The sequence below is a fragment of the Sceloporus undulatus genome, chromosome 1 (assembly GCF_019175285.1).
Source record: "Sceloporus undulatus isolate JIND9_A2432 ecotype Alabama chromosome 1, SceUnd_v1.1, whole genome shotgun sequence".
Lineage (NCBI taxonomy): Eukaryota > Metazoa > Chordata > Lepidosauria > Squamata > Phrynosomatidae > Sceloporus > Sceloporus undulatus.
In genome coordinates, this window is record NC_056522.1 from 171830006 (window position 1) to 171848053 (window position 18048).

General features: G+C 43.4%; 1 protein-coding gene across 1 annotated transcript in view; it reads left to right on the top strand.

Annotated features, from left to right (window-relative positions):
• Positions 1 to 1327: 1327 nt before the first annotated feature.
• The window catches only part of TNFRSF21 (TNF receptor superfamily member 21), a 41459-nt gene continuing 24738 nt past the window's right edge, over positions 1328 to 18048 (top strand). Inside the window, exons 1-2 of the mRNA XM_042445792.1 lie at positions 1328 to 1741; positions 15887 to 16541. Of these exons, the coding sequence (XP_042301726.1) occupies positions 1667 to 1741; positions 15887 to 16541 (730 nt within the window). The 5' untranslated portion in view covers positions 1328 to 1666. The remainder of the gene's footprint in view (positions 1742 to 15886; positions 16542 to 18048) is intronic.

Sequence of the window (18048 nt, forward strand, 5' to 3'; positions counted from 1 at the left end):
AGCTCTCTCTGACAGAGAAGGCTGAACGCCTCACAAAGGCACACTTCCCAGAATTCCCTAGCACTGAGGCAGGGCAGCTAAAGCGGCCTCAAACTGGATTATTTATTCTGCAGTGTGCTTCGGACCATAAGAGATTCCTAGAGGAAGCACTTCTTTAAGGTATTTGTAGCTCCTGGCCCCATGGATCTGTGGCAGGGATTCTGCCATAGACTCAGGCAGAGGGATCTACAAAGACTACCTCAGAGAGGTACTTGCATCTGAGGAAGTAGACTGACGCCTAGGAAAGCTCCTACTGCCAACCTTCCTTTTGGTTAGTCTCAAAGGTGCGACAAGAGCTCTATACATGCTGATCCTACAGACTTTGAATAATAATAATAATAATAATAATAATAATATGCATCTGAGGAATGTTGCCCCCTTCTTCCTCCCAGTGAGTCTCAAAGGGGCTGCAAGGTCTCTCTACAAACTGATTCCACAGACTGACAGGGCTGTGTCATTGGTGTTTATCACACTATACTCTTATAGTGCTACTACAGTATTCCACTTTGACTGCTCTAGCTGCCTCCTGTTGCATTCTGGGATTGGCAGATAACTTCTCTGCCTGAGAATTCTAAATACTCCTCCTTAAAACTGCAAATCCCACAATGCAACAGGAGGCAGCTAGAGGAGTCAAAGTGGAATAGTAGCACTATAAGAGCATAATGTGATAAACATCTTTGAATTCCACCTAAAGAGAGGCTTTTTCCCTAAGGATCTGAAGGGCCCGGGGCTCAGCCTCCAGATGCCTATGAATCAAATCCGCCACAGCCAACGCCGCAAAGGAGGCGGGAGGCTGCCTTGAGGTGGCCTGAGTCTTGCGTAGGGAGAGAGGAGAGCTGGTCCTATTGGGCCCAGGGCTTGGAGGGCCAGCAGCAGTTGGCGGCGCTTTCACAAGCCCCGCCCCTGGTCCTCTTGAGCCAGTGGTTCCCTAACTGGGCCCTTTAAGGGATTCTGGACTCCCGCTCCCAGAGAGCCAGACTATTGGCCATCATGGCTGAGGCTTCTGGGAGCTGGAGTCCACAATCTCTTAAAGGGCCATAGACTCAGCGGTCCCCAGACCACTTTGAGGGCTTTTGGACTCCATCTCCCAGAGTCCCATACTATTGGTCGACAGGGCCTAGGCTTCTGGGAGATGAAGTCCAAAACCTCTTAAAGGCCCGCTGTGGGCGGGGCGCCCTGAAGAGACGTAACGTAACAAAAGGAAGCCCCGCCCAGCCGCCGGCGCAGCCGCTCCTCCTCCTGATCCTCGGGCTCTCTCTCTCTCTCTCCGACGCCGGCCGGACGCAGACGGAGGAGGAGGAAGCCGAACCTCCCTCCGCCGCCGGTGTCTCGCTATGGGGAGCCGGGCGCCCTCCCTCCTGCCCCGCCGCCCGGAGTTGGACGGCTGGCCCCGGATGCCCCCGCGGCCGGAGGCCCCTGGCCCCAAGGCGGAGCCCTCCTGCTAAGCCCCTTCCTCCTTTCCCGGTCCCGGCCATGGGGCAGCGGGGCTCCTGCTAGATGGCCGGCCCTTGTGGCGGTGGGCAAGGCGTGCCCTCCCGGCCCCCTCCTCCTCCTCCTCCTCTTCGGCCTCGGAGAGAGCCAGCCAGCCGGGCGGACAGACCCCGCCCAGGCCCCGACAGCCCCGGCCATGGGAGCCTCCCCCGGGGGACACGACGACGCCTCCGCCTCTGCCGCCTTCCGCCTCCTCCCCAGCCTCCTCCTGGTGAGATGGGGGTCTCTGCGAGGGCAGGGTTGGAGGATTGGGAAGGGAAGGGAAGGGAGGTCTCCGCAGTGCCAGGGTCAACGGGGGGAAGGGTCCTCCCCGTCTTCCTTTGCCAGGACCGGCTTCCCAAAATGTCCTCCGTTTAGACAGAGCATCACCAAGGAACACAGAATGACCAGGCGTCCTCCTTTCCCAGGACGTGTCCTCCATTTCCAGTTGCCTCCGCATCGGGAGACCAGGCGTCCTCCTTTTCCAGGACGTGTCCTCCATTTCCAGTTGCCTCCGGCAATAGTGAGGAAACACCAGGCGTCCTCCTTTCCCAGGACGTGTCCTCTTCACGTGCCTCGCCTAGGGAGGACAGGCGTGGCGTCCTCTTTCCCAGGACGTGTCCTCATTTGCAGTTGCCTCCCGATAGGAGACAGGCGTCCTCCTTTCCGGACGTGTCCTCCATTTCCAGTTGCCTCCGCATAGGGAGACCAGGCGTCCTCCTTTTCCAGGACGTGTCCTCCATTTCCAGTTGCCTCCGCATAAGGGAGACCAGGCGTCCTCCTTTTCCAGGACGTGTCCTCCATTTCCAGTTGCCTCCGCATAGGGAGACCAGGCGTCCTCCTGTTCCAGGATGTGTCCTCCATTTCCAGTTGCCTCCGCATAGGGAGACCAGGCGTCCTCCTTTTCCAGGATGTGTCCTCCATGCCATCCTTCTCCTCCTCCTCCAGGAGGGATTCCAAAATGTCCTCCATGTGGAGCATGACTAAGGAGCCCATGGAGTGCAGGGGGACCAGAGGCCCTCCTCCTTCCCCAGGAGTGCCCAAACACCCTCCTTTTTGGAGCATGACTAAGGAGCACAGGTTTGCATTTCCAGGAGTGGTTTCAGCATTTACTTGGTGGTGTCCTCCATTTTGCAGTGCCTTGTCCTCCTTTGCGGTGGTCCCCCTGGCTGCTGCTGGTCAGGTTATGTCTTCCAGCGTGAGACCAACCCACCTTCTCTGCCTTTGGGTGGGCATCATTTAGAGGAGGATGAAAGAGGCCAAGGCTGTGGGGTGCCCCTGGTGCTGCTGCCCTCCAGATTTGTGATGGGGGGGAAGACATTCTGCACATGTTCAGCGGTGCTTTCTTCTTGTTGTTTTCCTTTCTTCATCTCCCCCACTCACCCTGCCTTGTTGCTACAGGTTTTGTTCAGGTTGTAAGTGCAGGCTGTGGATCTCTCCTTTTCCAATATGTAAGCCTCAGCCCACTCCCTTCAAATAGGGCTGCATAATTCTTTCTGTTTCTGTTTTATAAGATCAATTGGAGTGTATTGTGCCTTATTCTCTCTCAGTGGCAAGGATGCATTCAGGCTGTGTTCTCTCTCTCCCGGCTTAGGTCTTGTACATGGGTGCCATGTCTATGTGTGATATGGGGCGGGGGGGGGGGGGCTGGCATCCTTGGGCCAGGAATAGGCATCTGCAGTGAGGGAGAAGCATTGATGTTTATCACACTATGCTCTTAAAGAGGTACTATTCCAGTGTGACTCCTCTAGCAGCCTCCTGTTGCATGCTGGGATTGGCAGTTTTAAGGAGCTGAACTTCTCTGCCTGAGAATTCTAAATACCCCTCCTTAAAACTGCCAATCCCAGCATGCAACAGGAGGCAGCTAGAGGAGTCACACTGGAATAGTACCTCTTTAAGAGCTCGTCTGATAAACACCATTGCCTGAGGAGGGCTCCTGTTTGTGGTGCAATGGTTAAATGCTTGTCCTGCAGTCACTCACTCACAAACCATAAGGTTGTGAGTTCAGTACCAGCAAAAGGGCTCAAGCTCTACTCAGGCTTGCATCCTTGCGAAATCGCTAAAATGAGTCCCCAGCTTGTTGGGGACAATTAGCTTACAGTTGTAAACCACTTAGAGACTGCTTAGGTGGTATGAAGTGGTGTATAAATGAAGCTGCTATTGCTGCTGTTGTTCACCTCAGGGCCTCCCAGTTCCTATGCATTTCATCCATGTGAGACCAAGGCAAAAGGAAAGGACATGCCTAACTGAAAACTCACAGAGAAAAATAGCAAACAACTGAGACTTGGTTAAAGAGTCTCTTATGAAGATGGGGATGAGATGATTGATTGATGTTGGTTTGAATTCCAGTGATTCTTAGGAGTTGGAGTCCAAGGGACCCATCAACAACAGCCCCATTTAGGTCATGCCAGGTCAGGCACCTACCTTCTTTGAATTAATAATCATCCTATCTGTAATGTAATTTTCTTTTCCTGCAGCTTTCAATTTGCCAATTCTTACCATCTTTGCCAGTGATTTGTGTTGTCTTATGATGTGACCAAAGTATGATAGCTGCATTTGAGTCATGTTGGCCTCCAAGTGAGAGTTGATATGCTCACAGACTCATTTATTTGTTATACAGGATGTGAGGGTCTTACTTGACATGAATGCGTGCCAAAAAAGCCAATGGAATTGTGGACTGAATCAACAGGAGCATAGTGTCCATATCGAGGGAAATAGTATTGCCACTCTATTCTGCTTTGGTCAGACTTAAGCTGGAATACTCTGGCCTGTTACAGACTGCCAAAATAAAGCTGCTTCTGGTCTCTTTGGATGTATGCTGTTTAAATGAAGCATGCATCCTAAGAATCCAGAAGCTGCACCAAAGCTGCACTCCAGTGCTTAGGAATGGAGTGTGGCTTTGGTGTGACCTCCGGACTCTTAGGACCCATGCATCATTTAAATAGCATAACTCCAAAGAGACCCCAAGCAGCTTTATTTTGGCAGTCTGTAACAGGCCTCTGTCCTTTTCTGGGCATCACAGCTCAAGAAAGATAATGTTCAGATGGAAGGTGTCCACAGAATACCAGCCAAGATACTGAAAGTTTTGATAACCAAGCCTTATGAGTAATGACTTAGAAAGCTGGGTATCCTTACCTTGGAGAAGAGAAGACTGAGAGGTGGCATGACAGCCATCTTTAAATACCTGAAAGGATGTCATGTCCAAGATGGAGCAAGCATGCTTTCTGCTACTCCAGAGATTAGAATATGAACAAATGGATTCAAATTACAAAAATATTTTGAAGAAATATTTTACTGTAATACCTATTTGACAGTGGCCTCAGGGTGGTGGTGGTCTTTCCATTTTTGGAGGTCTTTAAACAGAGATTGGATAGATATCTTTTGGAGAGCTTTAGTATATTCCTGCTTGGAAGGCTCTTAGTGGTCTCTATGATTCCGAGATGGTAAGTAGGGCCTTAGGAAAAGCCAGTGCCATGAGTGTGTTAGTGTTTAAGTCACTCAAGGTAATTCATCACCCACCCTGTTCTTTCCCCCTTTAGTTTTGAAATGTCAAGGTATCAACTAGGAGGGAATGAAATTTGTTTCAACTCTCACCTCTAACATGAACTCCCTAGACAAGGCCTTCTGTTATCTTTAGTTTCCCACTTTGAATGTCACATTAATACAGTACAGATGTTCTATAAGTGGTGATACTAAGATGGCATTGGAGTGCTTGAGTAGGTAAGCTTTGCTGTGGGAATTTTGAAGCTCTTGTCACTTGTAACTACCATCTTTCTTTTGTTACCTTCTTTCAAAGGCAAGCCTGGTCTGGAAAAAGCACAGTTAACAGAGTGCCAGACGCGGTGCCTATGGCAGAGAGAACTTGCATAATGCTGTCAGATCTCTTTATTTTACTGTCTATTAGTTACCCTGCTATCTTGCCTTTCTTCCAACAAGCGGAGGGAGGCCAAAGAGAATGACTAGCCCAGTAAGTTTCCCTGCTTAGTGGGGTCTAGAACCTGAATCTCCCAAGTCCCAGAGGAACACTCTAACACCACTTCCTCACACTTAATTGTCCATTTACCCTGATTAAAGACATTGTGAGTAGACTTGCAGGCTGCCTTTTGCTTTGCTTCCTTCTAACATTTTTTGTCAGAATCAACTCTGGTGCAACATTAAGAACGTAGAATCGTGCCTTAAGCAACTCACTTTATTAGTCCACACAGCTCAGTATCACCTACTGCATTGGCAGTGACTCCATAATTTCTGGCAGGAGCCTCTCCTATCTTCGCCCGAAGTGCCCATTCTATACAAGTATTAGCTAGGGTTAATACTGAAGCAAATCTTGCCAGGTAGACCCTGTGAAACTCTGCTTTAGGGTCATCATAAGTGAGGAACAACTTGAAGGCACATAACAGTAACAAGAACACTGAGCCCTGCGAGAAGGTCATTGTCTGACCCTGGACCATGACTAAGATCATCAGCATTCATATCTTTAACAGGGCTGCATGACAAAGCATAAAACGGCATGCTTGTCTTTCTCCTTTTCATTGTCATTGATAGTGAAGACATTTTGTTGTTGAATCTCTAGAAAGACCCAGAGATGGCTGTACTTGCCTAGCTCGCTGGTTGTGAATTGCCCTGTCCTTACGGCATTATATGCTCAGCATTTTTCAAGGACATAATGAAGTCTGGTTGTCATTTGCATCTCTGAAATTCCCTTAGTTCCCTTTGTACAGCTAAAAGTGTTCATCTGTGATTTGAGGTTATTTCTGGAACAAAATATCCTTCAGCACTACTAGCCAAAAGTAGGTATTTTTTGTTTTTTCCAAAGAAAGTTGTAATTAGTTGTGTAGTACTTTGAATATCTTCCATTGTAAAATATCCCTAATTCTGTCAGGTGCTGGTGTGTGGCAGAAAGTTCAGAAGACCACTTTATTTCCAGTCGCAATAAATGTATGTGACTTAAAATGCTCAGCCCTGAAGACATAGTAGTTGTAGTTTATCAAGTCTTTTAAAGCTAACCTGGAAGATTTTTACATTCCAAAGAATTATTTTAAAGCTGTGGTGTAGTTGCTTGAGTGTTGGATGATGACTTTGGAGACCATGGTTCAATTCCCCACTCAGCCATGAAACCCACTGGATGACTTTGGGCACATCACATGCTCTCAGCCTCACAGGAAGGAACAAATCTTGCCAAGAAAACCCCATGATATGTCCACTTTAGGCTTGCCATAAGTTGGAAATGACTAGAAGGCACATAACAACAAAAAATAGTTGGAAAAATTAAATTGGCATGTGCATACTTTGCTAAAACAAATCACATGTCCTTTGGCACAATAGTAAATTAGTATATTAGTGTAATATTTTAGTATATTATAGTGTTTGTTTTATTGTTGTGTTCTTGATTATTATATATACTCATGTATAAATCTAGAAAAATTGACCCTCAAAAACCTGAGTCGACTTATCTACAGGTCAATGTAAGTATTGCACTTTAACTGTTATGAAAGAATGAACTATCCCCTGGTGAAAGGCAAAAGTAAAATCTGTCCTGGAAGCACTGACCTTCCTCTATTCTCTCATCCATCCAATTTTTAGTGTGAGCACTAACAGTTATGCCTCCTAGAATCTTGTAAATTTGTTGGCACTGTTTTCCTTGCTCCATCCTTTAGATCCTGTTACATACCTCGAAGTTTTATCCACAGGTCATATCAAAATCCATAATTTTCACACCTAAACTTCCCCTTGACTTATACATGAGGTCAACTTATAGTTGAGTATATGTGGTATATTCCGCCTCTTGGTGAAAAGAGCATTATAAATAAACCTTATTTATTTATTTGTACTAGCAGTTTTATACTGAATCATGCACAGAGATGGTTCAAGACTTAATGTCAAATGTGACATTGTCATCATGTTTTGCTATTTTGGATGAAATGACCAACTGGTTTTCCTCAAGCCAAAATCACAGGGAAGAAATTTGTGCACAGTGAAAGGTAGGAGTGCCTGACTTGTTGGTTTTTATTTCTAGTTTTGAAATATCCTATAGATGCATCTGGATAATAGAATATGCACCTTTAATTAGTTGTGAGGATACCTTTTTTTTTACAAAAAACTTTAATTGGCTTTAAGGTGCTTAGAGAACATTGAGCATTAAACAAAGAATCATGGAGTTGGAAGAGACCACAAGAGCCATCCAGTCCTGCTCCTTTCTGCCTTGTTTTCCACTGTTGAACAGCTCTTACTGTCAGGAAGTTCCTCCTAACGTTGAGGTGGAATTTTTCTTCCTTGCATCCATTGCTCCCCATGACCTAGGCTCTGGAGTAGCAAAAAACAACAACAAAAAAACCACTTCCATCTTTAGTATGGCATCCCTTTAAATAGTTCAACATGGATATCATATAACCTCTTAACCTTTTCTTCCCTAGACTAAGCATATCCAGTTCCCTAAGCTGCACTTCATGGGGCATGGTTTCCAGACTTTTCACTATTTTAGTCTCCCTCCTCTGAACACGCTCTAACTTCATAATATCCTCCTTGAATTGTGCTCAGACCTGGACATAGTATTCCAGGTGATGTCTGACCAAAGCAAAACACTGTGGCACTGTTACTTCACTTTGTCTAGACACTATTTCTATTGATGCAGCCTAGAATCATATTGGTTTTTCAGCTGCAGCATCAAACTGTTGACTCAGGTTTAGCTTATAGTCTACTAAGGCTCTCAGATCTGTTTCACATGTACTGTTGTCAAGCCAGGTGCCACTGGTGAACACCCTTTGGGTTTGGTCAGTCAGCCAACTACAAATTCCACCTGACAGCTACATTGTCTACAGTCTTGGCTTCATTTTTGACTCTTCTGTCATTTATTCCCCAGATCCAGGCCACCACCAAGGCCTGTAGATTCTTTCTCCTCAACATTACCAAGATCCGTCCATTCTTCTCAGCCTCTACTGCCAAAACTCTGGTCCATTATTATTATTATTATTATTATTAACCTTTATTTATGAAGCACTGTAAATTTACACAGGTCCATGCCCTAGTGGTTTTGCGACTAGATTATTGTAACCTTCTTCTGACAGGGCTTCCTCTTTCACACCTCCATAATCTCTGTCCAGCATTCAGCTGTCCGTATTGTCACATCCGCTTGCCACTTTGACCATGTTTCTCCTCTTTTATCCTCCCTTCATTGGCTCCCCTTCCCCTACCGCATCCGGTACAAGCTTTTGTTATTGACTTTCAAAGCCCTCCATGGCCACTTCTCCCCAAACATCTTCCTTTCGGCAGAAACAGGCTGAGGCATTCGCCTGCATCCCTTTAGTATTAGGGACCTCTGCAGGAGAGATGGTGTGAGTGGGGTGAGGTTCAGTGGGAGGAGAAAGGAAAAAACCCAAATTTTAATTTTTTTTAAAAAAATTAAATTTAAAATTGATTTTTTCAAATAAATATTTTAATTTTTTCTTTAAAAATCACATATTATCAGTTTTTCACTTTAACCACATGCAACTTTGTACACTTTTTCCTCCACGTCCACTGGGGTTAGGGACACAAGACCCTTGTGAATGTGGAAAAACCACAGATAACAAAAACATTACATTTTTATCTGAGAGAGCATCTCTGTGGAAATCTCTAGGTCCTTCAGTGCCACTCTGTGGTCAAATCTGCCAGACATTGACCATAGAATTGCACTGGAGGAGCTACGTAGTGGAGTGTTCTCACTAGGAAACTCTAGGTCCTTCAGTGCGACCTTTGGTTAAAGTTGACTATAGAATTGCACTGGTGGGCCTAGATATTCCTAGAGAGAACATATTAATAAAATCTGTGAATAATCAAATCCACAAAAGTCAAAGTCGCAAATGTGGAGGGCCGAATATACATTGTATTGTTTTAAACTTGGGGTTCACCACCTTGAGTCCCTTTATTGGAAGAAAGGCAGGATATAATATAATAATATTAATAATAATACATGTAAATACATTTCAGCTGTGCATATGATATAGTAATTTAAAGGTATGATTGTTGTTTATGTCACAACTATTTCCATTAGATTTAGTGATATATGGGCTTCACAATTTAGGAGTAACTATTAGTATGAAAAAAAATTACTAAGGATTCTGTATGGTATGGTATGGGAGGAGGTCAATGGGCAGGGTAACACCACTCCTAGTGACACCACTGGATCATCGCCAGTATTTCCCTAAATTTACTGAAATCAGCTTTCACAAAGTCTGGAATGTGTGTCTGACTATGCTTGTCTTTTCCTTGCCACTGTATAATAAATTCCAGGAGAACATGGTCACTCCCACCTAAGGATCCCACCACTTGCACCCCATTAATCAAGTTGGTTATGACCAGATCCAAAATAGTTGATCCCCTTGTTGCCTCTTCCACCAACTGGGCAATGAAACTGGTAGGCAAGTGAGGAATTTCAAAGCAAGTGAAGCAAGGGAAATCATGAGATTGTTTGAGGTTCAACAATAGAGTCCCCAAACAAACTGACAACTCAGTACTAAGGAGAGAAGAACTAGTGAAAGAAGCTGTGATTCACTTGTTCCTGCTTCTTTCTCCAAAGCCTGCTGGCTCAGGTGAGAACAAAATAGTCTGTCATGCTTGGTGCTTGAAAACACCCCATTCAGCTTCTGTGCATTGCACACAGTCTGAGAAGATGCACTTGCTCTTGCCCAGCGGGCCATGACTGCCAGAGGGGGAGGGTTATTGTCTCCTAGTGACAGGATTTATTTACTCTTGATACAAACAGTCCCTGTATTGTATTGTTGGTAGAGCCCTTTGTTTGCCCCTTCCCTTTGTCTCTGCCTGCTTTGTAGGGAAGCCTACAAACATTGCATGTCCATTCCTATTGCTTGTGCAGTAGTGTGTGAATGCCAGACACAGCTTTGTGGCAGATTGCGTTCAAAGAACTGAAGCAGCCACTGAATGAGACTTTTTCATACTGCTATAGGAGTGCCCCATGCAGTATCCGTTAACTTTTTCAGGCTTCAGAACTCTTCTGTATTGCCAGACTGCAGCCTGGAATCATAAGAAGTATTTCATTTCGTGGAATTGGTGATTTGTATTTTCTGTGTGAAGAAGGGGGAATTTGATTTCTTAGCCTCCTAGGCGACAGTTACGTTGATGGTTTGGAAGCTATAATAATTAAACTAGTCAGTGGTTTGAGTGTTGGATTGCAACTCTGGAGACCAAGGTTTGATCACTATCTCGGCCATTAAATCCACTGGGTAACCTCAGGCAAGTCACATGTTCTCAGCCTCAGGGGAAGACAATGTCAGATATTCTCTGAACAAATCTTGCCAGGAAAAACCCATGATAGGTTTGCCTTAGGGGCGCCATAAATCAAAAATGACTTGAAGGCACAACAATGTCACAACTGCCAGGGATTGGGAAACTTCATTTATCCGCTTGCAAGACCTTGAGAGGGTTGCATCTGCTCTTACTACACCCCTTCTAAAGTGATAAAATGCTACTCAAAAACACCTTCCATAACCCTCTCATACATGTGTGTAATTTTGTTATTTCCCCTCCCTGATTCCATACTCTTCAGCCCAGGGGAGTCCTTTATTTGCCTAAGACGTGAACTGGAAGTCAGTATTTGGTTCCCTTCCTGGTTAAATAGAGATGCATTCTGGCCCTAAAACATGTTGGAGAAGGGTCCAAAACATAGCATAATGTATATGGGGTTTATGTCTGCAATTTAAAAAGGGGGGGGGAATGCTTCATGGGGCCACAAAAATGGTTATCTGGCTGAATGTGGACCATAATACACACTTCCCACAGCCTTTCTGGAGATGCAGCCTCCCCCACCTTCCCCATCTTTCTGCTTGTCATTTTTAAAAACCCTCATTCTAACCTAATTGAGAAAATTATATTAATTTTCCACATATGTTTTCCACATGTGTTGGTATGAGGCTGATTCATATTTCTAGAAATATATGAACTTCTAAAAGATGATGGCCATAAAATTCTTTTCATAAAGAGCATTACTAGTAGCAACATTAAAATATTAGTGGTGAGCGCGCGCGCACACACACACACACACATATCCAATGCATTTCTTTATTGCTTGTCAGCCTACCACAACTTCGAAGTCAATGTAATAATAATAATAATAATAATAATAGGATTTATTTATATGCCGCCCAATCACGGAATCTGGGCTGCTTACAACAGAGGGGATAATAGATGGTTCCCTGCCCTCAGGCTTACAATCTAAAAGACAGGAAACAAAAGGAGAAGGGAATGGTGAGGGGGAGGGGATCAGGTCCAGCATTCTTCTCTCCCTCTGAGGCCTGGACCAAGGCAGATGGACTGGAGGGAGGACTCTTCTTCAGGCTAGCCCTGATGGAAAATGTACAGCTGGTAAAAAACACTTTAAAAACATGAAATTACTGTAGTAACAATACACCAATTAAAAACAACACTAATAGTTGTGAGGTTTGTAGTGCAACACTTGCATTTTCCTTGAAGCTTGATAGGATCCTATGCCATGCTTATAGCCCAAAATCAGAACAACACAGAATAAGAGATGTCAGACTAATGTGTGTGTATATTTGGATTAATATTTGTTGGCTGAGCATTGTGATATTTTCAACTAAAACAGTGATGAGTGCAAGAAAATATAGCTAATTAGGAGTTCCAAAGAGTTCTGTTTGTCTAATATATAGATTAGGATTCTGGGAGAATAGGAATCAAATCCCTGTTTAGCCACAGACACCTGCTGGGTGACCTACAGCAGGGCACACTCTTTCAGAATAAGGTGAAGGCAATGGCACTATCTCTCTTCTGAACAAATATTGTCAAAATAGCTTCAGGATAGTTTGCCTTATTGCTTGTCTTAAGAGTAACTAGAAGTTAACATCCTATTCTTAGCCCATCTGCCATGATTGATTGCATTACAACAATTCAGACAGCCATGGATTAATGTAAGTGGGAAAATTTCCATCCCACATCTCTGCTTAATTCAAATATAAACCAGAATATAGGGGTGAAACTGCACTCTGTGTTAAGAGCAAGATGGATGGATCACATTCCAGCATTATAACCAGAAATCACTGGGAAAGCCTAGGTTCATCAAGTTGTGTTCAGACAACAACTGACTAATAATCTGAAACTAGGCACTACAGAAGAGATCATTTTGTGGATGGCCTGTATCAGTTTTGGACATAGAAGGATAGGAGATATCTTATAACAGTTGCAAATCAGAGTGACTCCCAACAGATTGACAGATATATTTTCCTCATACATTAAGCACTTATTATTTCTGTATTTGTACTGTGTTTTATGGGGGAAAGTTTGTGCTAGATAAAAGGAAAGCTCTGTTATGTGCTTTACCCTAGAATTATAACACATTTTGACTTACAATGCAGTTTCCAGCCCATTTTACCCCATGGAGTTGATAAGTTGTTCTAGTGTATTAGTTCAGTAGAAAACTCTTCTGTTGGCTTAGAGCAATATTTTGTTTCCAACTGTTGCTTAGCAATAGTTTTGGGCCCTTGGGAGGTAGATGAAAGGACTTACTTAATTTAGTCGTGTTGTTCAGGGCCTTTTTAGGTCAGTGTTTCTCAAAATGTGGGCCAAGGACTTAGCCTATTTTCAGGCGAGCCTCAGTGCTGCTATTAATCTAGTTTTCAGCAGCAGAGGGAGATGAGGAAAATGGGTGCTGGTTAAAATTTCAGGGTGGGTAGAGAAAGGCAGAAGCGATGGCTATAGGAACACTTTGTGAGGCAAGTAGTTTTAATAAAAGAGCAATGATATAAGACTGTGAAAGTTAAGACACATGGAACGTCATGTGCACACTAAAGGGGTCCTAACAGTGTGACTTTTAGTGTTGTTTGGTGTTTAAAATGCATTCATTAGCTTAGTCTTAGTCATCAGTCTTAATGTATCTGTGTGCCTTCAGTATTTTCTTCAGTTGGTACTTTGCTGGCTTCCCTAAACACTGAAAGGGTTTGCAGTTGATACAGCTTGAAACTAGGTTATTAGTACGAAGGACAGAGTTGCAGAGCTGTTTCCACCCTCTTGAGGTCAGGGTGCACCATGGGCATGCATATTTGCCCCAGAAGCTATAATTTTGCCCAGTTTCAACTGATGTGTAACTTTGCTTGAAGGGTTTACCAGACTAAGGATTTTTCTGATTCATGTGAAGTTGGTTATATCCACTTATTTAAAATAGTAAAGTCCTTCTAGATCATCAGATGCTGCCTGAAATGGAAAAGCTAAGGCATGATATCTCCAGAATCAATCTCTATAGTTGAGGAAAGATGAAGTGTACGACTCTCTGTTGCATGGAAAGCACTGTGCCAATGAATTAAATGGTTTCCAAAGACTAATTTGACTAATTTGTCTAATTTCCAAATACTGATTTGATATGAGTTTAAAATAATGCCATTAATTGACAGCTGATAGTGACAAAATCTGTCTTTTTCTGGTGTATTTTATGACTGGTTCCATCCTGCTCTCCACTTTGGGACTAATGGACCTCAGTTGCAAGTCCAAAGAGCAGAAGGTCTGAGAACCTCTGGTTTAGAATACAGTCCTAGAATATGTGTTCAATCCACATTCAGGCTACATGTTTGGTTACCTTTGTTTTTTGTCCCATCCATCTCAATTTTAATTAAAAGAAAGCTTATGTATACAAGACAATTTTGCAGAAGACAATTTTTCAAAATTCCTATGACAGACATATAAAGTGGACAATTAAAGGAGAGAAGTTTATTTGTGTCTATTCATTACAGTTGAATGGATACCTATTCTGATTGTTTAATCCATTGCTATTGAGACACCACAGTGAAATAGGAAGCCGGGTGTTAATTAAAAAAAGGAAACAGATGAAAATTGCTGTTGGTCTACAAAATGGTATGGATGGCTGACTGTTTTAAGATGGTCCTTCCCAGCTCTGAACCTAGCAGCACTAGTAGTGAGGCTACTCTGTGTGTGTGTGTGTGGCTTCAGGTCACCTGTTCACTTATGGCAACCCCATTTCACAGGGTTTTCTTAGACAGGGAATACTTAGTTCGTTCTTCCAAGATATAGCCTGCAGTGCCTAGCATTTGTTGACTATCTCCTTTCCTAGTACTAACCAGAACTGGCCCTGTTTAAACTCCAAGATCACATGGGATCTAGTGCCATAGGGTTTTTAGGGCACTGTTACACTATGATGTTCTGCTGGTAAGATGAGGAGGAGGAGCCATTTGCCTTCTATTTATATATATATATTTGGAGGAGGGGCCATTTGCCTTCTAGTAGGGAATAGAAAGGAAGCAGTATAAGCAGTATGGATTTTGTAACTGAACATAGTGGCAGATCCTGCCCTTCACTTTTGTTTTCACCCAGAATACATATGACAATACATAAGTCAGAACTGTGAAATAAGTAATCATTTAACTCATGATATAAACCCACCATTTTTTTCTAACTCACTAGTTTCTCCAGTTTAATGCTTGATTTAAAATTGGTGGCTCAAATGGGTAAGACACTGACTCTGTTGATTGCAAGATGAGCAGGTTGGCAGTTCGAGGCCCAGGTGCCACATGATGGGGTGAGCTCCTGTCACTAGTCCCAGCTTCTGCCAGCCTACCAGTTTGAAAGCATGCATATGCAAGTAGATAAATAGGTACCACTTCGGTGGGAAGGTAAACAGCGTACTGTGCATTCATGCTGGCCACACAACCCACACAGTAGTCTCTGACAATGCTGGCTCTTCAGCTTAGTAATGGAGATGAGCACTGCCCCCTACACAACTTGATAACCTTGCCAACAGGGAATCCTTTTACCTTTACCTTTAAAATACACTTTAGCGAGCCACATTATGAAATTCAGAATTTGTTAGAGGTCTATCTCTCCCTTTGTCAGATGCAGCACAACATGAAGGCCAGTAAAACAGAAAGGTGGAGGAAGAAATGCATCTCTTTGCTCTGTTGTTAGCCAGGTTTATCTGGAGGATGGAGGAGGGGATTGACAGAAAGAGAGACAATGAAAGGGAGGAGGGAAATGACTTTTTAAGCACAAGTCAGAGCAGAAGAAACAACAATCAAGAATGGAAAAGAAGGTAGAAGAGTGAGTATTGCAGTGAAATAAGGCTGCGGGTGGGTGGGAGAGAGTGATTTGTTTGAAACGCAGACCCTCCATCAACCAAGGCCCTTTCAGAATGTCAGGCCTTTTAGGCCTAAAAGACAGGTCCCCGCCCCTGGGTATATATGGAAGTGTTTGAAGTCTTGCTTGAGCTTTATAGATTGGTTAATAGGCAGGAGGTGTCTATAAGACAGGAGACCTGAACTGTATTCTCAATACTGTTTTCTTTAACTGATGGGCTAACAAGTACAATAAAACTAATATGATCATCTTTATGGACTGTATTTGACTTAAATTTGTATGTATTTTCTAGGGATTTATGTTCCTTGGTACCGTTGATGCTCAGTCGGAGTTGACATCTGAACAGAATTCCATAAACCTCTCTTCGGGCACATACAGCCACCATGACTATACCACTAACACACAGCTGACTTGTGACAAATGTCCTGCAGGAACCTATGTATCTAAGCACTGCACAATGGCAACCTTAAGAGAATGCAGCCCTTGTCCAAATGGGACCTTCACAAAGCATGAAAATGGTATAGAGAGATGTCACGTGTGTAGAAAGGCTTGTATGCTGCCGCTGATTGAAAGAACACATTGCACTGCTTTGACTGACCGTGAATGCATTTGTCCCTCTGGTCAGTTTCTAAATGGTACCACCTGCAACCCATACTCAGTGTGCCAAGTTGGATGGGGCTTAAAAAAGAAAGGAACTGAAACTGAAGACATCAAGTGCAAACCATGCCCTCGTGGCACTTTCTCTGCTGTGCCTTCAAGTGTGTTGAGATGCAAAGCATTCACAAACTGCACACAAAAGTATATGGTGGTGATAAAACCAGGAACAAAAGAGAGAGATAACATCTGTGGACTTCCATCAGCTTTCCAGAATGCAGCTGGACTTCTGTCAAGTCCAGAAGTGGATGAACAGCACCAGAAAATTTATTCTACTACTTTTCTTCCCAAAGGTGGGTATAGAGCATTGGCAGATAGCTGTGCTGGGGCACATACAATGGTGCCATTGGTATCAAGTCTGTGATTTGGATTGCTTTCTGAAGAGAAGCTTGTTAGATTCCAGTTTAATTTGCAGTAGACCCCCTCTACCCATCCTATCAGTAATATAATTATGTGGCCAGGGTTTGTTTCAGTCTGTGCTATTTCTTTGTATGTTTAGCATATCATAGCATGCAATTACCTAAGATGAGGCTACCATGGATGTGCAAATCTGTAAAGATGTCATATTTGCAGTCCTATGGACTCTTACCTGAATGTAAATTTCATTTTATTCAGTGGAACCTTTATATAGATCTGCATAAGAGTTTACTGTCAGAATCAAATAACACCTGTGCTCCCAGCACTTCAGGCTGACTTTCCCTAATTCATTTGTTCTCCACATGTTTTAGTCTAGAACTCCCATGGGATCCAGAGGACACCAAGTCTTTACTTTAACAGAGATTATGTTTCTGCTTATTTGTAGTAGACTGATGAATACAGACTCTCATTAAGTTGGTTCTACTATTCTCCCCACCGTATGGATACTTTCCAATGCTAATAATATCTGACCTTTTGCTTTAAAATACTAAGGGCTGCTGAATAAGTATATGTTCATAGTGTCCATTTAGTCACTGAACACTGTTTTTTTCAAGGACCACTTAAACTTGGAATTTTATTGTAGAGAGATCTTGTAGCACCATTGAGAATAACTGAAAGAAAGAAGTTGTCAACAGGAGCTTTCGCAGACATTTGATGAGGAATGCATCTGAGGAAGTAGACTTAAGTCTATGAAAGCTCATACTGCTAACTTTCTTTCTTTCAGTTAGTCTCAAAGGTGCTACAAGATTCTTTACATAGTGATTCTATAGACTAACATGGCTATATCTTTGAATTCTACCATGTTGTAATTTTATTGGTTAACTGACAGATTTGTATTCCATATCCTCACCATTTAGATCATCAGTATGGCTTAGAAAGTTGCTTGAATTATGATGCCCAGTTCTTACCAAGGTGTTCTGCCATAGTGCAGGTCCAAAACACACTGAGGAAATAATCCAGTTTGAGATCTCTTTAACCGACCTGGCTCAGTGCTAGGGAATCCTGGGAATTATAGTTTATTTTGTCACTAGAGTTCTGTGACAGAGATGGCTAAATGTCTCACAAAACTACAGTTTCCAAAATTCCCTAGCACTGAGCTAGGGCAGTTAAAGCTGTCTCAAATTGGATTATTTCTGTAGTGTGTTTTGGGCCACAGTTTCCATTACCTTCTGGGTGATGTTTACTCTGTAGTCTATCTTGACCTCCAGTGGTGGAGTAGAAGAGCCATCCCTCCATAGAAGGGAGTGCATATGTGTGCACACACACTGATTGTAGGGCAGGGTCTTCTGTCTTCAAGAGGTCAAAAATTTCCAACCAGATAAGGTTTTCTTTAGAAACTGTTTTCCACAGATGCTTAATCAATATGAATGGTGGTGGGTTATT